We start from the raw sequence: 25,587 nt of genomic DNA on the forward strand, positions 1-25,587 counted from the left end.
GTTGGGGGGGGGGGCTATAATGATACAAGTTGTAACTGAAAGGCAAGAACCCAGCATAATAACATACGAATTGGAATTGCTTTATTATTGTCACTTGTACCGAGCTACAGTGAAAAACTTGCCTTGCACGCCATTCATACAGATCACTTCATTACACAGTGCATTGAGATAGTACAAGATTAAACAATACAGAATGCAGAATAAAGTACAACAACCTTTCCCTCAATATCAACAAACAAAAGAGCTGGTCATTGACTTCAGGAAAGGGGGTGGTGTACATGCCCCTGTCTACATCAATGGTGCTGAGGTCGAGAAGGTTGAGAGCTTCAAGTTCCTGGGAGTGAACATCACCAACAGCCTGTCCTGGTCAAATCACATAGATTCCATGGCCAAGAAAGCTCACCAGCGCCTCTACTTCCTCAGGAGGCTAAAGAAATTTGGTTTGTCCCCTTTGACTCTCACCAACTTTTACCGATGCACCATAGAAAGCATCCTATCTGGATGTATCACAGCTTGGTATGGCAACTGCTCTGCCCAGGACCGCAAGAAACTGCAGAGAGTTGTGGACACAGCCCAGCGCATCACGGACACCAGCCTCCCCTCCTTGGCCTCTGTCTTTACCTCTCATTGTCTTGGTGAAGCAGCCAGCATAATCAAAGACCCCACCCACCCGGGACATTCTCTCTTCTCTCCTCTTCCATTGGGTAGAAGATACAGGAGCCTGAAGGCACGCACCACCAGACTTAAGGACAGCTTCTACCCCACTGTGATAAGACTATTGAATGGTTGCCTTATATAATGAGATGGACTATGACCTCATGATCTACTTTGTTGTAACCTTGCACCTCATTGCACTGCACTTTCTCTGTAGCTGTGACACTTTACTCTGTACTGTTATTGTTTTTACCTCTACTACATCAGTGAACTCTGTACTGACTCAATGTAACTGCACTGTGTAATGAATTGACCTGTACGAATGGTTTGCAAGACAAGCTTTTCACTGTACCTCGGTATGTGACAATAATAAACCAATACCAAGTGTCACAGTACAGAGAAAGTGCAATGCAGGTAGACAATAAAGTGCAAGGCCATAACGAGGCAGATTGTGAGGTCAAGAATCCATTCTATTGTACTAGGGAACCATTCAACAGTCTTATAACAGTGGGATAGAAGCTGTCCTTGAACCTGATGGTACGTATTTTCAGGCTTTTGTCTTCTGCCTGATGGGAGGGGGGGAGAAGAGAGAATGTCCTGAGTGGATGGGGTCTTTGATTATCCTGGCTGCTTTACTGAGGCAGTGAGAAGTATAGACAGAGTCCATGAAGGGGAGGCTGGTTTCTGTGATGTGCTGAGCTGTGTCCACAATTCCCTGCAGTTTCTTGTGGTCATGGGCAGAGCAGTTGCCATACCAAGCCGTGATGCATCCGGATAGAATGCTTTCTGTGGTCCATCGATAAAAATTGGTGAGTGTCATAGGGGACATGCCAAATTTCCTTAGACTCCTGAGGTGCTGGTGAGCTTTCTTAGCTGTGGCGTCTATGAGTCCATTGGGAGGCAAAATGTACAGAACTTTTCAGCCCTCGCATTGGGCAATCTGCCCACGAAACCAGCAGCAGTTCAAACCTGGTTCTGGCTTCACAAGTCCATTCATCTGAATGGAGGCTGCCAATGAGGAAGAACAGCAAGTAAAAGGTGTAAAAAAAAACTACAGATGCCAAAAATCTGAAATTAAAACAGAAAATGCCAGAAACACTCAGCAAGTCAGGCAGCATCTGTGGAAAGAGAAACAGTTAATGATTCATGTCCGGGATCCTTCGTCAGAACGGGGAAAGAGAAACAAGAAGTTAGTTTTTGGAGGCAGAGTTGGGGGATGAAGGGGTAGAACGAAGGGAATCTCTTTGATAGCTTGAGACTAACTAAGTTTATGTAGCCATGAGAATCAGATTGTGCTTGTGTCTGTGTGATGTGTTACTAATAGCAGGGCTGTGGGACATGTCTACCAGGCCAGATGGTACTAATAGTGTACTAACTGTGTATAATTTATGTTTCTGGTTTTCTTGTGAATGCTGCTTATCTGATGCTATGTGTCTGTGATGCTGCTGCAAGTAAGTTTTTCATTACACCTGTGCGTACATGTACGTGTGCATATGACAATAAACTTGACTTTGAGAGAGAGCAACTGAGCCAAACTGAAGACAGATAGAAGTGGTCAGTTCTGATACAGGTAGAAAGGAAGACTGAGTGTTATCAAAGGGTGGAGAATTTGTCACTGATTCTGGAAGTCTGCAGACCGGGCTTTTGCTTTGTGGAGCACCTGTGTTTAGTCAGCAGGACTGACTCTGAGCTTCTGGTTGCCTGCCACTTTAATTCCCCATCCCACTCTGATCTACCTGTGTATGGCCTCCTGCTCTAGTACAACTAAGACACAAGAGAGACTGCAGATGCTGGAAATCTGGAGCAACAAACACAAAGTACTGGAAGAACGCAGCAGGTCAGGCAGCATCTATGGAGGGAAATGAACAGTTGACGTTTCGGGCCGAGACCCTTCATCGGGACTGGAAAGGAAGAGGGCAGAAGCCAGAATAAAAGGGGAGAGGAAGAGGGAGGAGCAAGAGCTGGTAGGTGAGTCCAGGTGAGAGGGGGGTAGGTAGGTAGATTGGGTGAAAGGGAGTGATGCGAGAAGCTGGTAGGTGATGGGTGGAAGAGGCAGAAGGCTGAAGAAGGAGGAATCTGACAGGAGAGGACAGTAGGCCACGGAGTAAAGGGAGGGAGGTGGGCAAGTGTGAGGGCAGGAGAGGGGAAAGACAAAGGGTGAAAGGGCCACAACTAACTCGTTTTCTTTCTTTCCCTCTTCTGATGAAGGATCTTGGACCTGAAACATTAACTTTCTCTCCCTCCACAGAACTACCTGACCTGCTGAGCATTTTCAACATTTTCTATTTTTATATACCTTCTCCGTAAAAGAGAATTTTTTATCTTGTGTATGCTTATTATTTTCTTTTTCAATTTTTAATAAATATTAAACACTAATTCATTGTTTAATTGACTTTCAACAATCTCTGAATGTTTCTGAGCTTCTTGAGAGATTCAAAATCCTTCATAGATTTGAAAGTCAGCTAAACCAAGGAGGGAGGAGTGATGCATGGCTCTGCTGGCTGTCAAAGTATTTGCTGGTGGAGCAGGGGCTTAGTCTAGTGTTGATTGATGTGCAGGGCCTCGTTGCTTCGGACCTGGACATGTCTTTCAATGAGCTAACCATCACTAATCTGCAAAAGGCGAGTCTGCTTGTGTCCATCAGTGATGAGTACATTGAGGTGCTGCCTGCAGAGAAAGACTAATGTTTCAGTCAATCAGCTTTCATCAGGATTTGGAATTAGAACTGATCCATTCAGAAGCAAAATCAGGAAATGCTTCTTTATCCAAAGCATAGTGGCAATCTGGATTTTCAACCCTTCTTCCAAAGGAATAATGGGACACTATCAATGGATATGTAGCAGAGGGAGGGAAATGGAGTTAAGGACAGGTCAGCTATGATCTAATGGGATGACTTGAGGAATTTGATAGCCTTCTCTTACTCCTATTGTTCCTGCAATAGTGGCAAAAGCAGGAAGGTCAGAGACAGTGCAAGGGGTTGGCTGTAAGTTTTGGAACTTCCTCCCCTGCAAAACAGTAGGAGTTCCTTCCAGTGGTTCAAGAGGACAGTTCCTCACCACCTCATTAAGAGCAACCAGGGACAGGCAATAAAAATGTTGGCTTTGTCTGCTTGCTCCCATCCAGAGGAGTATAAATAAGGGTGTGGGGCAGTGAGGATGGGTGAAAGGTTGCAGATGGCAATAAACGGAACCATCACACTATAGATGAAAGTGAAGATAATAGCAAAGGCGGATGCTTATCTCAGTAAACTATATGTGACTATCTGGATATCACTGCAGCAATTAACAACGTTATCAGAGATAGGCAGATCTTTCCCCACCAATTTCATGGCCACTCTCTGATCCGTCGGCCTTTGCTCTGCAGAACCCTCAGCACGCAACAGCACGGTTGGACTACTGGGGGCAATGCCCTTCCTCCAAACACCCGCGTCAGCCTGTTTGTGAGAGAGCAAGTGCTGGGATTTGGCCGGGGGTTTCCTCAACTTATAATAGTTGATGGGCCACTGGGTGACTTGGAGGGAACCACCGCTGGCCAGAGGGGGCCTGAGCAAGGGCACTCGATGTCGGACCGGTGAGGTAAACAATTGCAGCCTGGGAGGGCTTACTGGAGAAGTGACCATGATGGACACAGCTTGGAATCTCACTGGGAGCAGAGTTTTAGAGGAGCATATTCATACGAGGTAGAGTAAATGGAGGTTTCACCAGGAAAACATCAGAATAGTCAGAATAGTCAACTTTTTCCCAGGGTGACAATGGCTAACGCGAGGGGGCGTAATTTTAAGGTGATTGGAGGAAGGTATAAGGGGGATGTCAGAGGTAAGTTTTTTTACACAGAGAGTGGTGGGTGCAATGAACGCACTGCCAGCAGAGGTTGTGGGGACAGATGCATTAGGGATATTTAAGAGAGATGGACATATGAATGATAGAGAAATGGAGGGCTATGTGGAAGGGAAGGGTTAGATAGATATTAGAGCAGGATAAAATGTTGGCACAACATTGTGGGCTGAAGGGCCTGTACTGTGCTACAGTGTTCTATGTTCTATGTTTAAATCATCAGTTTTACTGTTACTAAACTGGTTATAGAGTCATACAGCACAGAAACAGGCCATTTTGCCCAACTCACCCATCTGAGCTAACCCCATTTGCCCGTGTTTAGCTCATATCCCTCCAAATCTTCCCTATCCATGTACCTGTCCAAGTGTTTTTTAAGAGAGAAACAAAGGACTGCAGATGCTGGAACCTAGATGAAAAAAAACTCTGATACTGGAGGGACTCAGCAGGCCAGGCAGCATCTGTGGCTTTTCTCCATGGGTGCTGCCTGGCCTGATGAGTGTTTTTTTAAATGTTGTTAATGTATCTTCCTCAACAACTTCCTCTTTGATCACTTTGCACTAAAATGGATTGTTTTTTTTGTTCTAATTGTGTTCTTTCTTGTAAAAATTGTATATGATTGATGTTTAATTTATGTTTTTCTTGTGAATGCTGTTTATATGATGCTGTGTGCCTGTGAAGCTGTGGCAAGCAAGTTTTTCATTGCACCTGTGCATACTTGTACTTGTGCATATGGCGATAAACTTGACCTTGACCACCCTCTGGGTGAAAAGGTTGCACCTCAATTAAATCTCTCCTGTCTCACCCTAAACCTATGCCCTCCAGTTCTTGATTCCCCAACTATTTGTTGTCAACAAACATTTAGCTTTAAATCTCTTTATTTTAGAAACTCATTGACAAAACTCCTCCCTGTCACAGCGCTGAATGTGCTTTACAGTTGCATCAATGTACTGTGCTCTGCCTCTGAAGTTTGCTTCATTGACTAGACTACAGAGCTTGGTATTATGGCTAACTGGGGTGAATTTCCAGACACAGGACATTATTCTTTTAAAATCTGCCAATCACAAGGAACTTAGCATCAATATAAAAAAATAATCTCACCATGACCTTGCTGTCTGTAATATCCCCAGAACCAACAATTCTGTGATAATTCTGCAATTTGTATGGTGTCTAGTCTCCAACTTCATTTTGCCCACCTTATAGTGTCTATACTTTCAGTTACATTAGCCTGACACTCAAGAATTACTTCCTAAACCTTGTTGGCTAAGACATTCTGTAAAAATCCAGCTTTTTAACAAGAAGTAGCTCCTTTATATTAAAGAGTCCATTTGGTCTCTTGTTGTTGGTGGAGAGGTGATGGTGAGGATGCGGTAACCAGGAGAATAGGTTTCATATTTCTGTTACTTTAATGTATTCATTCACGGGATATCCATCCCTATTTGCCACTGAATTGAAGGGGGTAGTTCAGAGCAAAGCCACATGAGTGTGTCTGGAGTCACGTATCTGCTGGACTGGGTAAGGATGGCAGATTTCCTTCCCTGAAGGACATGAGTGAACAAGATTTGCTTTTACCACAGTCTGGTAGTTTTATGCTCACCCTTTGCAGAAACTTTAAATTCCACATTTATTTAGTTCCCTGAAGTTAAATTCCAATGCCATTATGGTCGGCACAGACTTTGTCAGCCAAAGGGCCTGTTTCTGTGTTGTACTGTTCTATGTTCCAAGCAGTCATGGCAAGTCTCGAAGTCCTGACTCTGAATCAATGTTCCAGGGTCTAGATGCAACCATTATCCTATTGAGCCCACAAGATTACGGTGTTAAAGTTCAGGGTAGTACAAGTGTTTGGGACTATATTTGCCCATTGATCAGCTTCATTAAAATAAAGAAAAAATCATTCTGTGTTACAAAATCATGAGGGGCATTGATAGGATGAATACATTCCCAGGGTTGGGGAATCAAAAACTAGAGGGCATAGGTTTAAGGTGAGAAGGGAAAGAGTTAATAGGAACCTGAGGGGTAAATTTTTTCCCACAGATAGGGTGGTGAGTATGTGGAACGAGCTGCCAGAGGAAGTGGTCGAGGCAGGTACAACAACAACTTCTAAAAGACAGTTGGACAAGTGCATGGATTGGAAAGGTTTAGAAGATGATGGGCCAAATGAGACTAGTTTGGATGGGGCATCTTGGTCAGCATGGACCAGTTGAGCCAAAAGGCTTGTTTCTATGCTGCATAATGCTATGACTCTATGATTCATTATCACATTGATGTTTCTGGGATCTTGCTGTACCCAATTTGTCTGACATGTTTCCTGCTTAAGAGCAGTAACTGCACTACACCATTACTTCAAGGTCTATAAAGGGATTTGGGACATTCTGAGATGATGAACTGGGCTGTACATACGGATTTGTTTCTTATTTCCCATCTGACACTCTTTCTCAAGATGAAAAAAATCAACAATATAACAATTCTAATCACTAACTCTGATGGATCATTGTCTCCAGGTTTCAGCTGGTGGTCCTGACTTCAGAACCACATGGGACCCTGATTTATGTGAGTCCCATGTAGAGCTTTATTGGTAGACCTCTCGTTATCATTTTATTTTTAAATGAAACAGGTTTTGTAAACACCCAAGGAATTTACCCTCTGATCTGAACAAGGCTCTGCCTTCCATCACAACGAGAAGGAAACACAATGATGATAGATAAAAGTAAACAGTTCATCGATTAACAATTATCTTATCCAAAGAATCTTAGATTGCGATAATGTTGTTTTGCTTTTTTTTTCTCTTCTAGAAACAGCAGTGTAAAAGGCCAATGAACCCAAAAGGTTCAGGAATGTCAATAACAATTGTGGAATCTTCCAAATTGCTGGTGATGTGATTCTCAAGAAAAGGGGCTTCGGTTTAAACGGGGCAGATTGCAAAGACTGGAGAGCAGCAGTTGTCTATTGACCAGTTTTTGGTCTTCAGGTTGAAAATCGATGGGAGGGGATGTTGCAATGAGAATATCAGGACTCAGCAAATGCACGTAAATACGTTGACTGAGTGGGCGAAAACTTGGCAGAGTTTAAAGTGAGCTATGCACCTTGGTGACAAGAATCTAAAGGCAGAGTATTATCTGCTTGGAGAAAGATTACAGATGAGTGAAGTACAAAGGGACCTAGATGTCCTTGTGCACAAATAACAAAAGGTTAGCAGGCAGGTGTATCAAGTGGAAAGGAAGACAAATGGCATGTAACCTTTATTACGAAAGGATTGGTGTCTTGAAATGAATTATTACAATTGTACAGGGTGTTGGCGAGGCCATACACAGCTTTGCTCCCTTTATTTAAGGAAGGATATACTGGGATTGGACACAGTCCAAAAGAGATTCACTAAGATAATTCAAGGGACGAGAGGCTTATACTATCATGAGCAACTAAAGAAATTAGCTATATTCTTTGGAGTTAAGAAGAATAAGGAGGTGATCTTATTGAAGAATGAAAGATCATGAGAGGGTGGGTCAGAGCAGTGGGAGAGTCTGGAACAAGGGGACAGAGTTACAAGATTAGCAGGTGGACATTTAAAACTGAAGTGCGTAAGAACTTATTTTCTCAGAGGGTGGTGACTCTTTGGAATTTTCAGCCCTGGAAGGTTATGATCATTGGAGGTATTTAAAGAGGAAGTTACGTTTTCTGACAGGTCAGGGAATTGAGTTAGGTGGAGCTGATTGCACAACAGAAAATGTTCTACGCACCATATTATTCCAAAGACCACTGGCTAAAAGGGTGTGGCTCTTGACACTGAAATGGAGGCCATTCTGTGAAAAGTAACTGAGATCAGCTTTGCCATTCTGCAAGGAAAATTAAACACAGAGCAGATATATTTAAGATAATGTCGTCAATACAAGATGAAACAAACAAATATTATACATGTTCAGACATATACTATCCAAACACGTTTAGATTCCAGTCTGTAACCACTGCTGGATATCTATTATTCTAACATTCTATATATAAACCACTAAACCCCTGGATTAGATCCCAGTCTGTAATCACTCCCAGGTATCCATTATTCTATATATAAACCCCCTGAACCCCTGGATTAGATCCCAGTCTGTAATCACTCCTAGGTATCCATTATTCTATATATAAACCCCCTGAACCCCTGGATTAGATCCCAGTCTGTAATCACTCCCAGGTATCCATTATTCTATATATAAACCCCTGAACCCCTGGATTAGATCCCAGTCTGTAATCACTCCTAGGTATCCATTATTCTATATATAAACCCCCTGAACCCCTGGATTAGATCCCAGTCTGTAATCACTCCCAGGTATCCATTATTCTATATATAAACCCCCTGAACACCTCCCAGGACAGAGCACAGTTGCTTGACTATCCATGCACTCAGTATCCATCCCCTCCACATCTCATGCACTGTAGCTGCATAACGTAAAATTTACAGTATGCACTGCAGTAATTTCATAAGGTTTACAACAACAGCAGCTTCCTTGCTATACAGCGTCTAACACTGAGGACCAACAAAATCATAGAATGATCATCACCTTCGCCCCAAGTCGCACCTTTGCCACAAGTCGCACACATTCTGCTGACTTGGACTTGTGGTACCATTCCTTCCCCATCACTGTCAATGTCACGGGACTCCCCAGCATCCCATTGTTGGAGCATCACCACCAGGGATTAACTAATGCTCTGCAGCAACAATCTGCTGGAGGAACTCAGCGGGTCAATCAACATCTGTGGGGGGCAGGGAATCAGGACCCTGCGTGAGGCCTGCTGCAGGGTTTCGACCCACTGAGTTCCTCCAGCAGATTGTTTGCTGCTCCAGATTCCAGCATCTGCGGTCTCTGGTGTCTCCATTAACTAATGTTCTTTCTGCCTGAGATGCCATGGAGCAGACTGGCTCTCTTCCCTTGTGGGGCCAGAAGCCAATTGGCAGAGGACCAACCTTCCCATTGAGAGTCCCAAGGGCCAACCACTGGAAAAAGACAAAGACTTTTACTTCACCACAGCCAGGTATCAATATGTCTTTTCTGAACAACCACAGCCAAGTATCAATATGTCTTTTCTGAGAAACATTCTCTCTCTCTCTCACTCTCTCTCTGTCAGTCCCGATCAGTAAGATTGGTGGGAGTTCCACGTCTCAAGGCTCCCCCACGTGGTCTGTGCTCTCCACCTACCCTGCCTGCCTCTCCGTGGATACTGGAACCAATTGAATTGATAAACTTACTGCAGTGAGTGGAAGCTCCAGGTTCCTAAGGAAGGGTTGCAGAACCACCGTGTAATCCTCGCGCTTGTCATAGATCCCGGAATACACCAGTTCCTGAAGGGCATTCTACAGCAACAACCACACCAACATCTTAATTCTTACTTTGTTGAAAGAAAACCCATTTATCTTTTCTTTTATCACTCATCACGTTGATGTGCAGTTCCCCGCGTATCTATTATACTAATTAAGTCTAAGATAAGACAAAGCATTGGTTTTACACATACACACACCTCGAAGCCTTTCCACCATCTACAAGGCAGAATGCAGGAGTGTGATGGAGAATGCCTTCACCTACACCCTATGCACAAACATGCACGTGGTTTCTTAGAGGTCAGTAGTTAATTTCCTCACTTGGGCAGGGTAATATTCTGACTAAATAATTACCCAACTAAAGTATGAGGGTTTTTTTTATTTGTGTTGGACCCTCATAGTGTGCCTTTGTGTGTACAGGTCAAACTACATTATAACATATGCCATGCTAATCAAGTTTTGATCATTGCTTTGTCAGTACATTTTTCCGTGAATACAAATTCTTGCATAATTTACCAATAGTAATAAATGAGGTTGAAGTGTTACCTACCCTGTAGTCCCTGCTAATGTTGTATGCCGATAACTTTCCTGAGTTGTGGAGTTTGACCAGGCAGTCACAAAAATTCCTGGGGAACAAAAACATTCATAAACATGTCTTTGCAGATCATAAATATTATAAAGGTCCCTGTGGGAAAAACAAATTATAAACATGTTTCATTTAAAACTGATGACAAGGGCAGAATGTGATGCCCTGACTGAAGATTTTACCTTGGTTCATTTGTGGAGAGTCCCAGGTCGTAGTGTTGGAGGAGGAGGTCGATGTCCTGCATCTCCACAACATTCACGAAGGTTCGAGGCACCTGCAGAGATACAGGTGTAGTGAAATAGTGTGCTGGTTCACATAATGTGCATCAGAGTGATACAGAGCAATGATAGATAATGGATGAGCTACATGTGTAATTAAATGGGAGTCAAGATCAAGAGGCTGAGTGGCCCAGTGATACTGTTTCATTCCTGTTGATGGTACAGAGCACAGTCCATGTGATGATGAACCTTCTCTTGACCCGTGATCCTTGGTGAACTTCCAACTGCACGTTAGCTGAAGAGACCAGGTTAAAGTCAGAATGAAGTTGTGAAACACAAGGACCAGGACTTTTTTTGATCAGGTTAAACCTGTGGTGGAGAATTCCGCAGGTTTTCCATTCCCTGGGAGGAGAAATTTCTCTTAACTTCAGTCTTACGTTTGGACTGTAAAAGCTGTAAAGTTGAAGGAATTTTTTTTTATTTAGCAAGTGTTGGGAGTTTGGAAATTACTGTTTGAAAAAATGAGGCAAAATCCTCACCATGGTTAAGAAGTGTTTAGTAACCACCTAAAGAGCTGTGGATTGGAGAACCACGGACACTGGGAAATGAGATTATCCTGATTATCCCATTTTTTGGCTGGCTGGGACATGATGGGGTGAATGGCCTCATTTGGTGTCATATACTTCTATGATTCAATAATGCTCCCTACTACAAATGACTCCATTCTCAGCTCCGCTTCCCAGATAAGGATCCAAGGCCATTGTCAATGATTGGTGGAGGAGAGCGTTTGCTTCAACCCATCATAACATCTGCAGGAACGTCCTTCAAAATGGAAAGCTATACGACGCTTACCTCTTGATACAGTATATCCAGAGCCTCTTTAATTCTGAATGCAACATTTTCTGGTGAGTAATATTCCTGAATCAGGGAATGAAAGGAACAGAACACCTTAAACACATTGCACGTGGTCTCTTCCCAGACTAAGGTTTCCCTGCTCAATTCTGCAGGGTGTTTCCTCAATTCCTCTATTTAGTTTGATGAAGGCCTTGAATCATTTTATTGAAACGTTGACTCTTGTTTCTCTATCCACAGATGCTGCCCGACCTGCTGAGTATTAATAGCGTTCTCTTTTGTTTCAGTGGCTACTGTGCTTTGCATTTCACTGTACGAGGGTTGATTTTTCTCTTTCTCCTTCCTGTCCGTATTTATTTCCTCCTACTTACACCTCCTCTAAACAGATTGTGGTGGACAACCCTTCACCACCCTCTCTCACCTGATACCCCCAACTTCTGTATCATTCAGTCACTTACTTTCCCTTTGTTCCCCCCAGCCCATTCCCCTTCTTTGCAGAAAACATGTTTGATTTCTAGATTGGCCCAATTCTGATGAAAGGCAACAGACCTGAAAAGTTAACTCCATCCCTCTCTCATTCCAGGTGCTGCCTGGCCTGCTGAGTAGCTGCAGATTGTTTGGCTTTCCAGCATCTGCAGGGTTTTTTTTGCTTCAGTTTGTGTCACCTGTGGAAATGGTTTCTCTCTATTTGAACGATTCCTTTCAAACTTAAATTCCAACCATCCCTAAACTTTTACATTCTGGTGACTGCAGGGCTAGTTTAAGTAATCTGTCATAGTGTAACCCCAGGAGCCCTGGTCGCATTATTGTGAATCACTGCCTCACTCTTCCTAAGAGCAATATATCCTTTCAGGAGTGTGGTGCCTAGAACTGTTCCCATTTTAGATAGCTCTGACAAAACTCTCCTCACATTCTGCATCCATATATATAGATCATTAGCCTTCATGTTTATTTTTAATCCGTTATGCATAAGTGTTTTGTACACAGACCTTCAAATCTCTTAGGACCTTTGCTGTTCCTTGCTCTTTGTTGTTTAAATAAGACACAGATCTACCTGTTGTTGTTCCAGTGTAGATGACTCTGCACGCAGCCGTGTTGAAATCCATTTACCTCTTTAATCTATCAATGTCCCTCTATATTCCTAGGTTTCTGCTGACCTACTTGCAAAGCCACCACCAGAGCATCATCAAGCCTGCAAGTATCCTCTCTTTTTGTAATGAAGTCATCAATAAATAAAATGAATAGTTGAGGACCTCAGTACAGAGCCATGGCAGATTACTGCTGGTCATTATCCCATTTATTGTGAGTCACTTCTTTCCAATTTGAGTATGTATGATTATCGTCATTCTCTGTCTGTGGTTAGCAAATCAGATCAGTAATTATTTTTCAGTTCTATGAGTTTAATCTTAAGTGAAACTCTCCTGAATCCTTCTGTAAATTCATATAAATCCACTCATAGTCCTCACCCATTAATTTAGTTATTTGCTAAAAAGAGTTAATGAGGTTCATTAGACACAACTTGTCCATTAAATGTTTAACTACCATTCCTTTATTCCCGCAGTGTGGCATTGTGAACTTGTTAATGTAAATTAGTGTACCAGTAACCTGTACTTATTTAGTAGGCGGAGATCTTGCACACCACATAAGTACAATCTGATGCTACGTTAAGCCTGTTTCTTGTTTGAACATCTCCTACTGTTCATATATGGTTTTACCCAATGTCCACTTCGCTCACTTTTCTGTTGTCAGTTGGTTACCAAAATGTAGAAACTTAAACGTTAAATTGTTGCTTTCCAAACCTAACTCTGAACTTGTTCAAAGTACGATCATAGAACCATAGAACACTACAGCACAGAAAACAGGCCATTCGGCCGTTCTCGTCTGTGCCGAAACTTTATTCCACTAGTCCCATTGACCTGCACTCAGTCCATAACCCTCCAGACCTCTCCCCTCCATGTATCTATCCAATTTATTCTTAAAACTTAGGATCTTTGGATCATCTTTTTGGATATTGCCTCCTTCCCGTTACCATATTGGCTCAATCTGGCTCAGCACCTTTAACTAGCCTCCCGTTGATTCCAGAACACATTGCTTCAGTTTATACTGAATGCACAAACACATCACTACTTAATAAGAGTATTTTGCACATCACCTTATTTGTGCAAAATGCACAGAGATCAGCAATGCCGATGTAAACTGTAATCAGCTTCCAATCCTTCTGTAAGTCAATGTGCTGAAAAAGAAACAGGACTGGTTATTGCTGCTCATTTTTAACCTGAGACTTCACTTGTCTGCAGTCTAATCAACACTTGAATTGTTAATCCAGCTGCCTGTGCAAATTTCCAAAGCATATTTCTGTTGGATACCACAGAAAGGGTCAAACATATTCTAATTGGCTAGTCTATCCTTGTAAATAGAAGGGGTAAAGTTTGGTGAGATTTTTTTCCCATCATGTACAGTGTTCTGGGACTTCAATCAACTCCACAACCTGCAATAGTCAGAGAAAACTCAGGTTCTTTTGTTCACCCAGAAGCAAAGCTCTAGATGACTTAAAAATCAGAACTCCTACAGTGACTATTGAACCCTAAGCATAGATACATGTGACCTCTATCAGCCAAAGATTACACATCATAGATGAGCATTTCATCAATCAATCATCAAACATTTGTCTATTACCTTTTAACCAGCCAGAGATGAGACTCCTACCACTGGCCAGTATCCTATATAACAAAACATGCTTTTGATTCAACCAATTAATTAGTGCCACATCCCTCCAAAGGTCATTTGGTCTCAACAGTTCTGGTTTATTAGTAGCCATAATTCCTCCAGTGACCACATATTCCCAAAGCCATCACCCGTCCCCACATTCCTAAAGAGGGTAATTGCCTGTGGCCCCTTACGTCTCCAAAAGGACATTGCAGTGGGTCACCAATATGAAGCCAGCAAACCAGTCAAGCCTTTTTTATACAGTACATCTCTATCCATTTGTTCGTATATGTCCTCCCAAGTCTGTTCATTCAGTTACAGAAACCAGGTCCGTCCTGTTTAATAGGGCCAGGATATTGGTTCTGTTACAATGTGTTTCACCAGCTGCATCAAAGTCCCAAGTGCCACGAAAATATATCCCTAGAATTGGTCATAACTAGATCAAAAAACACTGGAATTTCCCTCCTCAAACCCCTCTTCCTTTCTGATACTTCTTAAAATCTACTCCTTTGATTGACTTTTAGATACCTGGTTTCCTTGCCTGACATGGTGTCTGATTAACATTCCTATGAAGGACCTTGGGATGTTTCTTGTAGAACCACAGATTCACAGAATGGTTACAGCATGAAGCGAGGCTGCTCAGCTTGTCAGATCTGTACCAGCTCTATGTTAGAGCAATCTACTCAATCACCACTCTCCCACTTCTCCCTATAGTCCTGCAATTTCTTTCCTTTACGATCCAGCCCCCTTTTGAACACAGCCATTGAACCTACCTCTACTGGTTCCTCTGGTGGCATTCCAGATTGGAAACACTTTTCCTCATGCCACTTCTGGTTCATCTACCAAGAACCTTAATTCTACGCCCCTTTCCATCAATGGCAACATTTTCTCTCTACCTACTCTGTCCAGAGTCTTTGTGGTTTAAAAGATCACAACTTCACAACCATTGCATAGTAGGCTACAGACCTAATGTGAGTAAATGGGATTAGTATAGATAGGTATTGGTATTGGTTTATTATTGTGACTTGCACCGAGGTACAGTGAACAACTTGTCTTGCATACCGATCGTACAGGTCAATTCATTACACAGTGCAGTTACATTGAGTTAGTACAGAGTGCATTGAGGTAGTACAGGTAAAAACAATAACAGTACAGGGTAAAGTGTCACAGCTACAGAGAAAGTGTAGTGACACAGTAGGGCATAGGGAATCCCTATCAAAGAAAAAATTCTAAATGTTTGTACCTCACTCATACAGAAATCAGTTCTACAACCTAATGGGAGATCAAATGTAAGGGGAAAGTACACGGTTAATGGCAGGACCCTTAATAGCATTGATATACAGAGGTACCTTGGGATCCAAGTCCATAGCTCCCTGAAAGTGGCTGTGCAGGCTGATAGGGTGGTAAAGAAGGCATATGGCACCCTTGCCTTTATTAGTCGAGGCATTGAGTTCAAGAGTCAGGAAGTTATGTTGAAGCTTTATAAAACTCTGGTGAGGCCGCATATTGCATTCAATTCTGGTCACCCCATTATAAGAAGGATGTGGAGGGTTTGAAGAGGGTGCAGAACAGGTTTACCAGGATGCTGCCTGGATTAGAGGGCATGAGCTACTGTAGAAGAAGAGGCTAGACAAACTTGGGTTGTTTTCTCTGGAGCGGTAGAGAATGAGGGGAGACCTGATAGAAGTTTATAAGATTAAGAGAGGCATAGGCAGAGTAGACAGCCGGTATCTTTTTCCCAGAGTCGAAATGTCTGATCCCAGAGGGCATGCATTTAAGGTGAGAGGGGGAAAGTTCAAAGGAGATGTGCAGAGCAGGTTTTTTTAACACATAAAGTGGTAAGTGCCTGGAATGCACTGTCAAGGGTTGTAGTGGAGGCAAATACAATAGAGGCGGTTAAGAGGTTCTTAGATAGGCACATGAATGTGCAGAGAATGGAGGGATATGGACCTTGTGTAGGCAGAAAGGATTAGTTAAGCATTTAATTACTTGTTAAATTAGTTCGGCCCACATCATAGGCCAAAGTGCCTGTTCCTGTGCTGTACGGTTTCCATTATGTTCTATGTTCTAATAGAAAATAAGTATGCACATAATCCCACTATAGCTCAAAGGACATTGGTACAGATTGGCAAGAGGTGAGCTATGGTTCTGATCCTTGCAAAATTAATTAATGTTTTTGCTGTTTGAGCAAAATGCTTGCATGAATAATGGCTGCTGTTTGTAAACATGTCAGCACATTTAGATCCACAGCAAGTACTGGTGATCAAAGACAAACTTCTCTCCCATGCTTCTACAATATTAAAGCACTCAGGAATGTACAAGGGTACTACAGGAGGTTTTCTGCTATAACCGTCCAGCCGGTCATGAGTTACTGTGGTGTTCCTTCAGCTGACCAATGGATTTCCCACAAGTGTCCATTCACCGTTATCACTCCATGAAGTAGACAGTATTTAAACACTCACCGGTTGACTTTTTAAACTGTTCACCAGTTTTAGAGCCTGCCCCGGCAATTCCCTGAAATAAACAGATCAATTAGTTATTAGGTGAAGTTCTGTTATAGAAGACATCAGAGCACATTGGAATATTGCATGTAGAACATAGAACATAGAACATAGAAAACCTACAGCACAATTCAGGCCCTTCGGCCCACAAAGCTGTGCCGAACATGTCCCTACCCTAGAAATTACTAGGCTTACCCACAGCCCTCTATTTTACTCAACTCCATGTACCCATCTAACAGTCTCTTGAAAGACCCTATCGTATCCGCCTCCACCACCGTTGCCGGCAGCCCATTCCACGCACTCACCACCCTCTGAGTAAAAGACTTACCCCTGACATCTCCTCTATATCTACTCCCCAGCACCTTAAACCTATGTCCTCTTGTGGCTGCCAATTCAGCCCTGGGGAAAATCCTCTGACTATCTACCCTATCAATACCTCTCATCATCTTATACACCTCTATCAGGTCCCCCCCTCATCCTCCATCTCTCCAAGGAGAAAAGGCCGAGTTCCCTCAACCTGCTTTCATAAGGCATGCTCTGCATTCCAGGCAGCATCCTTGTAAATCTCCTCTGCACCCTCTCTATGGCTTCCACATCTTTCCTGTAGTGAGGCGACCAGAACTGAGCACAATAATGTACTTACGTACTACTACACAGATGGAGACTTTTCAGCCCATCTGGCCCATACCAGCACCTGGCAGATCAAGCCCATCAGATCCATTTCTCTCTCCACTTATTTCCTACCCTTGCAACTTATTTTCTTTCACAAGCCCATCAACTCCACTTTGCTTCTTTTCATCATTTATCTCCACTGCCTATACAGAACCTTAGCAATGGAACACTACCAACCGTCTCTTACACTACTGTGGACTCCTCTGTGGTTTTTTTTGCACTAAAGTCTTGTTCAGCACATTTTTTTTATCTCTTCACTGTCTTGTATGATTCATGTATAACTTATGCAGACACAAGAGACTGCAAATGCAGGAATCTGGAGCAACAAACAATCTGCTGGAGGAACTCAACGGGTCGAGCAGCATCTGTGTGCGGGGGGAGGAATTGTCGACGTTTCAGGTCAAAACCCTGCATCAGGACTGAGAGTGAAGAGGGGAGGTGGCCAGTGTGAAGAGGAGAGGGGGGAGGGGTGAGAAAGGAGTCAAAGGTGATTGGTGATCCAATCACCTGATTCACCCAGTCCACCAATCACCTCGGGATCCTTTCTCACCCCTCCCCCTCTCCTCTTCATGCTGGCCACCTCCCCTCTCCACTCTCGGTACTGATGCAGGGTTTCGACCCAAAGCGTCGACAATTCCTTTCCTCCCACAGATGCTGCTCAACCCACTGAGTTCCTCCAGCAGATTGTTTGTTGCTATGTATAATTTATGTCTGATTTATGTTCTGTGTGTTGTCAGAACCTGCATGCCTGTGATGCTACTACAAGCAAGTCTTTCATTGTACCTGTACCTCACTGTACTTTGTGCACATGATAATAAACTCGACTTAACTCGAATAGTATTTGTTAACCATTCCTAATTAAGCTGGCAGCACACCAATTAATGTACCAAAATATCTTTGGGATGGACAGGATGGGAGGGTTGAATGGTCTGCTTCTGTGCTGTAATTATTTCATGACTCTATGATCTCTCTTGTACCCCACTTGTAATGTCGCGGTTAGTATAATGCTATTACTGCGCCAGAAACCCGGGTTCAATTCTGGCCACTGTCTGTGAGGAGTTTGTACGTTCTCCCCATGTCTTAGTGGGTTTCCTCTGTGTGCTCCAGTTTCAAAGACGTACAGGTTAGGAAGTTGTGGGCACGCTATGTTGGCGCCGGAAGTGTGATGACACTTGCGGGCTGCCCCCAGAACACTCTACGCAAAAGATGCATTTCACTGTGTATTTCGATGTACATGTGACATCTTCTCCCTTTTGGTGGTTTTGCCTCTTCCCTGAACTAGGGGTATTTTATATACAATACAGCCCAATGCCCTCACCAATATATATAGCCCAACATCCTCACAGATAGAGAGGATAACACATCATCTTCACATACAAAATACAGCACAATGCCTCATTGATGTGGAGTCCTCACCAATGCCAATTACAGCCTACAACCCAATATGCCCATGAGGCACTATTATGAAACCAAATCCTCAGTGCCAAAATTACTGTCTTGTTCTTAAATACTCTTCCTTGTTTATCTTCATCTCCATTTCACCATGGCTAAAGGGGAACTCTAGTGGGAAAGCTTATTGCCAGGTATTGGCATTTGTGGGACTGTTTCCCTGGAGTGCAGGAGACTGAGGGTGAGGGGGTGGTGGTCACCTTATAGAGGTATATGAAATCATGAGGGGCATAGATAAGGTCAATTGCCACAATCTTTTCCCTAGGGTAGGGGAGTCCAAAACTAAAAAGCATAGGTTTAGAGAGGGGAAAGATTTTGTAAGATAAGAAGTATCTTTATTAGTCACACTGTGAAATGCATCTTTTACGTAGAATGCTCTGGGGGCAGCCCGCAAGTGTCGCCACACTTCTGGCACCAACATAGCATGCCCACAACTTCCTAACCCGTACGTCTTTGGAATGTGGGAGGAAACCCTAGCACCCGGAGGAAACCCACGCAGACACGGGGAGAATGTACAAACACCTTACAGACAGTGGCCAGAATTGAACCCGGGTCGCTGGCGCTGTAATAGCGTTACGCTAACCGCTACACTACCGTGCTTTAAAAGGGGCAACTTTTTCATATGGAGGATGGTGGGTATAAGGAACAACCTGCCAGAAGTGGTGGAGGAGGATACAATTACCATGTTTAAAAGACATTTGGACAGGTACATGGATAGGAAAGGTTCAGACAGACAGGCAAATGGGACTAGCTCAGGTAGGCAACTTAGTCAGCATGGAAGAGTTGGGCCGAAGGGCCTGTTTTCCATGCTATATAGCCCTATGACTCTATGAATTCTGAGACCCTCTTATCCCAGCTGGTTAGCTCTTTGAAAGTGAGAGGAATTGCATAAGCTCCCATTGATACTCCTGCATAAGTGACATAGCCAACAAAAGCACTGCAGTCTCAAACAGAGTTAACATACTCAGCTTTCACTCTCAGAGTAGACTGGTCCAGTGAATTGTCGTGGTTTCTGTTGTCTGAAGAGTATCCAATAAGGTCAGGATTAAATGATTTCAAAATATCTGCGGATTAGAGACATGATTTGGAATATTAAGTGTTACAGTATTACTCAGACATAGTCTAACAAACAAGATTGTTTCTGTTGGACTGCCCTCACAAGGCCCAGGTTGCTGGTTGGATGATATTGGTCTCCTGGCCTGACTGCAGCATAATTTTGGTGCTTTAGTCACACTGTTGGTTCTCCTGATCTTCCTGGAATCTAGAGTTACTGATGAAGGTGACATGCTCTCCAGTGCACAGGCCCACAGTAATGGTCTGCAAATGGCAGCTATGGCTCACTCTAAAGATTTCTGGTTCTTTTCACTTTTGCAGCTCTTATCTCTTGGGATACCTATGGATCCCAGGTACTACAGGACAATTGTCCATCTCTGAAACCATAGCAACACTGGTTCCTGGGATATCCATCTATTTCTGATACTATGGCAACACTGGTTTCCTGGGAAACCTGTGCATCTCTGACACTGTGGCAACAGGCTTAAGGACTGCTTCTATCGCACTGTGATAAGACTATTGAACAGTTCCCTTATACGATGAGATGGACTCTGACCTCACGATCTACCTTGTTGTGACCTTGCACCTTATTACACTGCACTTTCTCTGTAGCTGTGATACTTTAATCTGTACAGTCATTGTTTTTACCTGTACTACATCAATGCACTCTGTACTATCGCAATGTAACTGCACTCTGTAATGAATTGATCTGTACGATCGGTACACAAGACAAGTTTTTCACTGTACCTCGGTACAAGTGACAATAATAACCCAATACCAATACTGGATTCCAGGGACATCTGTACACTTCTGACACTATGGCAACACCGGTTTCCTGGGATACCCATCTATCTCTGGCATCATAGCACCAGTGGGTACATGGGATATCTTTACATTTCTGGCACCATAGCAACACTGAGATCCAGGGATACTTGTATGTGACACCACAGCAACATTGAGCTCATACGATACCTGTATGTCTCTGGCACCCATTCAAATGTTTGGCTCTTGTGAAACATATGCACCTCTGTTGCCAGGGCAATGCTGGGCTCGTGGGTCTTGGACACCACTGGGTTCGTCAGGTACCTTTGCATTCCTGGACCTTGGCACCTGCGGGTGGCCTTTGGCAGCGCAAGACGCTGATAAACCAATGTGGTGGATTACAGGGCAATAGGTTGTGTGCAGTAGAGTGGTTTCTTAAAAGCTTTCAATGGCTCTTAATTAACTTTTACACTGGCAACATCGAGGCCATTGTCTGCAGTAAGTTGTGGTTGACTTCCAAGCTGAGGAAAATCAGCTGGAGTTAGTCGGTACTTGTGAAATGAACTCACACTTCCCTGGAAGCAGAGTAGCTAGAACTTGAGCTGGTGTGTAACCACAGCCCAGGCAATGGCAGCCATTGGAGAAGAACAAGAATGTAGGCTAGCAGCTGACCTGATTTCCTTTGGTGATTTTTGAGGGAGGGACGTTGACCAGGACTCACTGCTCTTCTTTGAATCGTGCCACAGGATTGTGCAGCATCTGTCCTATTATAATCCCCATGATATAGAAGGAAGCCATTTAGCCCATCAAGTCAATGTTGGCTCTCTAGAGCATTCTTACCTGCCCCCTTCCCTGACTTAGTACCTTGTCTCTCTCACATTCCCATCAACTACCCCTGCACACTGGGGGCAATTTACAGCGGCCAATTAACCTACCGACCCACGTCTTTGGGATGTGGGAGGAATCCTGAGCACCCATGTGGTCACAGGGAGAACATGCAAACTCCACACAGAGAGCACCAGAGGTCAGGATCGAACCCGGGCCGCCGGAGGTGTGGGGCAGCAGCCCGCCCTAGAACAGCCCACCCTAGAACATAGGTAAAGAGGGACAAGGTGTATAAAATCATGAGGGGCATAGATAGGGTCAATGCATGCAGTCTTTTTCCCAGGGCTGGGGAATCAAAAACTAGATGGTGTAGGTTTAAGGCAACAAGGGAAACATTTAAAAGGGACCTGAGGGGCAACAACTTCATGCAGAGGGTGGTCAGTATATGGAACAAGCTGCCAGAGGAAGTGGTTGAGGCAGGTACAATACAGCATATAAAAGGCACTTGGACAGGTACATGGATAGGAAAGGTTGAGAGGGATATGGGCCAAACGCGGGCAAATGGGACTAGCATCTTGGTCGGTATGGACAAGTTGGGCCGAAGGGCCTGTTTCCGTGCTGTATGACTCTAAGGACTTGGTTCTACTGACTATCTCCGAACGTACAGCTCTCCCTCGGCACTGCGACAGAGTATCAACCTACCAAACCTTCCCCAAATCTGGGGCAAGGAGAGCTCCTGGCCCAGGCTCTCTACCAGGCCCAGAAAGAAGGGTGGAACCAACACTCAGGCCTGCTCGGCTCACTGAGGGAACTGCTTGTTGGCACATACCTGGAAAGGAACCTTGCATCCTGGGAGATGGATCCTCACCGATCCTTCAGTCAAGAGAAAACAAAGAGAGATAAGTTTACATTTACTGTCCTGGAATCACCCAAACAACACACAGAGGCCAATCAGCTCCCTGCCCCCATGCTGGCTCTTGGAATGAACTATCCCTACATCCGGGCTGGAACAGACTTCACTTGAGTGGTAGTGGATCAGCCATCTGCCTCTCTGGATGACTGGCCAGCAGGTGGATGGCAAAGATGAGCATGATCAGAGGCTCCTTGATATTCCCGGGAAGAGGCAGCAGCATTGGATTAAACCCAGGGAGGCTGCAGGATTTTGGTTCTAGTTATTTATGAATTTGGGTGGCAGCCTTTCGTTCAGAGTTGGGAGAAGCCGCCTGCCTCTCTTGACCCCACTGCAGAAAGCACTTTCACTTTCTTTGGCTGTCGGTCTGGGAAAACAGCTCTTCAAGGTTCTTCCAGCAATTACTGGTTTAATTGCTGGTTTACTGGGCAGGCACAGTAGTGTGGCGGTTAGTGTAACACTATTACAGCGCCAGCGACCTGGGTTCAATTCCTGCTGCTGTCTGTAAGGAGTTTGTATATTCTCCCCGTGTCCGCGAGGGATGTGACAAAAATCAGATAATTTCTTTTTAGATGTTGATTCTTTTGTAAATTTTTCAGCTGTCAATGCTGAAATGCCCTGTGAAAAAACCTAGGAAGCTGCCTAGTTCAAGAGTAGTCGGGGAAGGGCAATAAATGCCTCCCCTCCAGCCTCCTCACTGCCTAGGTGAAGCAGCCAGCATAATCAAAGACCCCACCCACCTGGCTGATTCTCTTTTCTCTCCTCTTCCATCAGGCAGATTCAGGAGCCTGAGGGCACATACAGCCAGGCTCAAGGACAGCTTCTATCCCACTGTGATAAGACTATTGAACGGTTCCCTTATACGATGAGATGGACTCTTGACCTCCCAATCTAACTTGTTATGATCTTGCACCTTATTGTCTACCTGCAACGCACTTCCTCTGTAGTTGTGACACTTTACTCTGTATTCTGTTATTGTTTTTACCCTGTACTACCTTGATGCACTGTGTAATGAATGGATCTGTACAAATGGTATGCAAGACAAGTTTTTCACTGTACCTTGGTACAAGTGACAATAATAAACCAATACCAATGCTGACCATGCCTATGATGCCCAAATCCTGAAAGACGAACAAATGAAAACAGAATTCCCTGTTTCTTATCTGGACAATGCCGTGGGATCTGTTATTTCCATCCAGGAGAGCAGGCCTTCGTTTAATGTTTCCTCCACAAGGCAGTTTACCCAGCACTCCAGTGGAACAGCAGCCTGGACGTCTATGGTGACACAAGAGCCGGCAGGTGCTGGAGTCTGGAGCAACAGGCAAGATGCTGGAGAATTCTCTAACTTCTGGTAAACGGCTTCGCCTCTGTCCCTTTCTTCCTGAACCCATCATCGTTTTCCTATCCCCTCCTTCACCCACTTCACCTGCCCATCACGCACATACTCCCCCCACTGCGTCCCTTCCTGCCTTTTTCCATGCTCCACTTTCCTCTCTAATTAGATTCCTTCATCCTCAGCCCTTTGTCATCTCCACCTATCGCCTTCCAGCTTCTGGCATTATTCCCACTCTCCATCCCCCATCTGCATATTAGTCCCCCTCACCTGGATCCACCCGTTACCTGCCAGCTCTTGCTCCACCCCTTCCCTCCACCTTCTTAGATCGGCTATCTCCCTTCCAGTCTAGATGAAGGGTCTTGACCCAGAATGTCGACCGTCCACTTCCCTCCACGGATGCTGCCTGACCCGCTGAGTGCAGAGGAGATTTGCAAGGGTGTTGCCGGGACTCGAGGGACTGAGTTATGAAGAGAGGTCGAGCAGGTTGGGACTTTTTTCATTGGAATGTAGGAGAATGAGGGGTGATACTATAGAGGTGTATAAAATCATGAGGGACATAGATAAGGTGAATGAGCACAGTCTTTTTCCCAGGGTTGGGGAATCAAGAATGAGAGGGCATAGATCTAAGGTGAGAGGGGAGAGATTTAATAGGAACTTTTTCACTCAGAGGGTGGTCAGTGTGTGGAATGAGCTGCCAGAGGAAGTGGTTGAGGCAGGTACATTAACAGCATTTAAAAGGTACTTGGACAGGTACATGGATAGGAAAGGTTTAGAGGGATATGGGCCAAATGCAAGCAAATGGGACTAGCTTCGATGGGAATCTTGGTTGGCAAGGACCTGTTGGGTCGAACGGCCCGTTTCCTTGCTGTGTGACTCTATGACTCCTGCACCTTGTGCATTGAGCCTGGATTTTTATGTCCAGATTCCTTATCTTAACATTCATCCTGGGATGAGGATATCACTGGCGTGACCAGCATTTATTTGTATATCTCTAATTGCCCTTTGAACTGACTGGGTGATGGGACATTTTAGTGGCCAGTGAAGGAGTCAATCACATCAGCATGGTTCTGGAGACACAAAAAGACCAGCCCAGGTAAGGATGGCAGATTTCCTCCCCTGAAGAACATTAGTAAAACAGATATGTTTTTACAATTGTACAGCCAAGTGCTTCACAATCACGGACACTAGATTTTTATTTCAGATTTATCACATGACTTGAATCATAAATTGTCATCTGCCGTGGGATTCGAACTCATGCTCCTGGCCTGACAGCCCAGGCTTCTGGACAGCAGTCCACTGACTTACCCACTATACTGCTGCACCCCAGTTAGTGCCCAAGTGTCAGGTTTGAAAGCTTCTATCCTCCAAAGCCCGATGAAGCAGGGTGTCATCATCGCCACTGAGAATGGCGACACACAGCCTGCCAAGTCTGAAACGGTATCCCCCTACACCCAATCCCCTCAGAAGCTAAGATAACTGCAGTGTAACTACTCCTTCCGCAGCTTGTCTATTAAGTTGCAAGTTGACGTTTACGACAGGATGTTTGCTAGTTGATTTCCAGAAGGGCCTACCTTGTTGCACAGCTCTGATGGACGTTCTTCCTGGGAGGGGTCCCATGTCCATCAGGAGAACCCGTCCCCCTGAAAACTGTACTTATTAATGTGGTTCCCACCTCCCGCACCCCCCCACCCCCTCCCAGACAAAGAGCAGCTAATGGGGTTGAATTACTTAATTCCGCCTTGGGAGTCTCCAACCTGAAGGCCTCAACATTGATTTCTCTAACTTCCGGTAACCCAACCCCTTCTTTTTCTTCTTCCCCCCCCCCCCCAACTCCTTTGTCTTCCCTTATTCCTGTGGCTCCCTTCCCCCACTTTGATGACCTACCATCTCCTCTCCTCCCCTCCCCCATCCTTTATTCCATGGTCCACTGCCCT

The 25,587-nt window shown here is 44.3% G+C and overlaps 1 protein-coding gene across 1 annotated transcript in view; it reads right to left on the reverse strand.

Moving 5' to 3' along the window:
* The window catches only part of plb1 (phospholipase B1), a 141,697-nt gene that overhangs the window by 109,262 nt on the left and 6,848 nt on the right, over positions 1 to 25,587 (reverse strand). The window contains exons 5-11 of the mRNA XM_052025451.1: positions 22,237 to 22,280; positions 19,732 to 19,831; positions 16,608 to 16,659; positions 11,440 to 11,505; positions 10,552 to 10,643; positions 10,334 to 10,409; positions 9,715 to 9,819 (exon numbers count right to left, since the gene is read on the reverse strand). Coding sequence (XP_051881411.1) covers positions 9,715 to 9,819; positions 10,334 to 10,409; positions 10,552 to 10,643; positions 11,440 to 11,505; positions 16,608 to 16,659; positions 19,732 to 19,831; positions 22,237 to 22,280 — 535 coding nt within the window. The remainder of the gene's footprint in view (positions 1 to 9,714; positions 9,820 to 10,333; positions 10,410 to 10,551; positions 10,644 to 11,439; positions 11,506 to 16,607; positions 16,660 to 19,731; positions 19,832 to 22,236; positions 22,281 to 25,587) is intronic.

The sequence above is a fragment of the Pristis pectinata genome, chromosome 10 (genome assembly GCF_009764475.1).
Source record: "Pristis pectinata isolate sPriPec2 chromosome 10, sPriPec2.1.pri, whole genome shotgun sequence".
Classification (NCBI taxonomy): Eukaryota; Metazoa; Chordata; class Chondrichthyes; order Rhinopristiformes; family Pristidae; genus Pristis; species Pristis pectinata.